Raw genomic sequence first — 2,711 nt, forward strand, 5'->3', positions numbered from 1 at the left:
CTCCGCTCCAAACAAATCAACATCAAAATGAAGAGGTCAAGACGACATCAGTCCCATTTGTCTAAGTCCTGGTGTTGTGTGGATGAAAGGCAGCAGACAGCCAGTTATGACGAGCAGGTGATAGATCCAAAGGAACAGCCAAATCTGTTGACATTTTTCCATTTCTAAACCATCCTTCAAGGAAATCATACACGGGGTCACACCATCCCCACTGCAGTCCAGCAGAGCAGCCCCGCCATCTGGATTCATGTTTTCACCAATAAAGATCTGATCGTTTTTTGAAATTAGCAAGGATGTGCTTGATTTGTTCTGCAGCCCCTGTCATAAAAGGTTTTACTCTTTCTGGTCTCTGTTCTTCAAGCTTCCCTTTGATTGACTTCATGTAGTCTTTGATGTACTTCTTGTAGGCTTCTTTTGTGAAGCTGGTTTCCTGCAAGTGATGGTTCATGACAATATCCACACCAGTGATGACTGTGCTTTCGGTACCTTCTCCCTCGGGGCCTTCAGCGGAGGCGTTTCCACCAATGAATGAGTCATCAATGTTACCCCCTGTCCTACAGACCATCTTCCCCTCCACCCCCAGACACAGGCCGTCCTCGACCTCCCGGATCTTGTAGATGTCGGAGAACATCTCCTCATGGCTGATGAGGTCCTGGTGGATGATCCTGATGGCGACTGGACGGAGACGATGGCGGTGCTAGCTTAGTAGGAGCCCGGAGCTCAGAGCGAGCGCGGTGCAGCCGGAGCGGTGCTCGGGGGGGGGGGGGAGAGGGCGGAAAAAGGGATGCACCACATTTTGTTTATCCAGTCATCAATAGATGGATATTGGGTTATTTCCAGTTGGGGGCTATTATGAGTGATGCTGCCATGCACATGTATGTAAAAGTTTTTGTGTGGGTGTATGTTTTCACTTCTCTTGGGTCTATACTGAATTGCTAGGTATCAGGGAAGCTTTTAAAATTATCCCCTGCCAGGCACCACTCTGAGATTTTGATGTGCTTGGCCAGGGTGGGGTAAGGCACTCGTGTTTTTCTAAAGCCTCCCCTGGTGATTCTAATACACAGCAAAGGCTGAGAATCACTGACTGAGACCATGACCGGCCAAACTAGGGCCCCGGGGCCAAGGGTCGCCTACTGCCTGTGTTCACATGGGCTGCCAGCTAAGAATGCTTGAGAAAAATTAAAAAGAAGAATATTTTGTGACTCGTGCAATGATGCAACATTCAACTTTCCATGTCTATAAGTAAAGTTTTATTGGCACATAGTGACACCCATTCATTTACCTATTGTCTATAACTGCTTTTGTTATAGACAAGGGCAGAGTTAAGTAGTTGTGACAGAGACCGTGTGGCCCACCAAGCTGAAAATATTTACTATCTGGTCTTTTACAGAAAAAGTTTGCTTTCATCCATTCACAGTCCTCTCATACTTGGTCTTTCAGCAGCGGTCGGCACCGTTGATCACCCTACTGCTTGAGATACTTGCTTCACTTGACAGCTGGAAACCCGCTCTCTCCTGGAGCTGCCTCTCTGGAGCTTGGGGAAGCCCCATGGGGGTGGATCCGGGTGCCCAGTGTTTGGGAGCTGGGCCACTTCCACCCCTCATGTGGGCGCTGGTGGGGGTGTGTGTGAGGGTGAGGGGAAGGTGTTAGGAGATCACTCGGAGGCTTTGGGCAGCTCACTCTCCTTCTGGGTTGGACAAGCCTGTCTCTGAGGTCCCTTGCAGTTCTGAGTTCTCTGGTGGTCATAGTGCCAAGCACTGTCACCTGCATCACCTTGTCGAGTTCTCCCAGCAACCCAATGAGGAGGGCGCCATTTCTATCATTATCACAATTTTACAGAAGACACAACAAATCTTCAGAGAGGAAAAGTGACTTTGGCCAGGTTGCCCAGCAAGTCTGTGGCCTTCAAACTCAACTCCAGCCCACCTCACCCTGTCTAGCAAGATGGATGTACCAAGTGCCTATTGTTTAAGCTGATGAGATCTCAGAGAACTTGGGGTTGCTGGGAAGGGCACACTGGCAGGTGGTGGCTGGTTCGGCTCTATGTTGTGGATGTGGGCAGCTGTGAGTGGGACCCAAGATGAGAAGAATAAATTCTTGAGAGGCCTTGGGCAATGCGCCCAACACCGTGATATGTACTTGACTAGGATCATATTTACTAATTTAAATACTCCGTGAGGGAGGATTAGTTTTTCTGTGGCTGCTGTAATGAATTACCACAAACTCTGGTAATTTGGTAAAACAACACAAATTTCTTCTCTCCAAGTTCTGGTGGTGAGAAGTTCAAAGTCAAGGGGTAGACTCCTTCCTTGCCTCTTCCAGCTTCTGGATGCTGTCAGGCAATCTTTGCTGTTTCTTCGCTTGTAGGTGCATCACTCCAATCTCTGCCTCTGTCTTTGCACAGCCTTCTTACAAAGACACCGGTCCTTGCATTTAGGGCTCACACTAAATCCAGTATGAGTGCATCTGGAGATCCTTAGCTAAATTACATTTGCAAAGACCATATTTTCAAATAAGATTGCATTCTGAGGTTCCTGGTGGATATGAATTTGCGGGGACACAATTCAACTCACTACAGGGGGAAATATTATTCTCAGTCTACAGTTGAGAAAGCTGAAGCCCACTCTCATGACATGAGAGCAGTTACCCCCTTAGCTAGCTCCTTAGTGACTTAGGAACCAATGCCCAGTCCTGTATTATTTTAATGCCTC

At 48.0% G+C, this 2,711-nt stretch overlaps 1 protein-coding gene across 1 annotated transcript; it reads right to left on the reverse strand.

Moving 5' to 3' along the window:
* Window positions 1–247: 247 nt before the first annotated feature.
* On the reverse strand, window positions 248–631 carry LOC103004410 (translationally-controlled tumor protein-like). The gene has a single exon (XM_057538600.1). It carries the CDS (start codon window positions 629–631, stop codon window positions 254–256), a length of 378 nt encoding a protein of 125 aa, XP_057394583.1. The 3' UTR covers window positions 248–253.
* Window positions 632–2,711: the final 2,080 nt, after the last annotated feature.

The sequence above is a fragment of the Balaenoptera acutorostrata genome, chromosome X (genome assembly GCF_949987535.1).
Source record: "Balaenoptera acutorostrata chromosome X, mBalAcu1.1, whole genome shotgun sequence".
In the NCBI taxonomy this organism is placed as follows: domain Eukaryota; kingdom Metazoa; phylum Chordata; class Mammalia; order Artiodactyla; family Balaenopteridae; genus Balaenoptera; species Balaenoptera acutorostrata.

What these genes read in the sequence shown, in the direction of transcription:
- LOC103004410 (XM_057538600.1), bottom strand. Translation starts at nt 631, where the DNA reads ATGTTCTCCGACATCTACAAGATCCGGGAGGTCGAGGACGGCCTGTGT.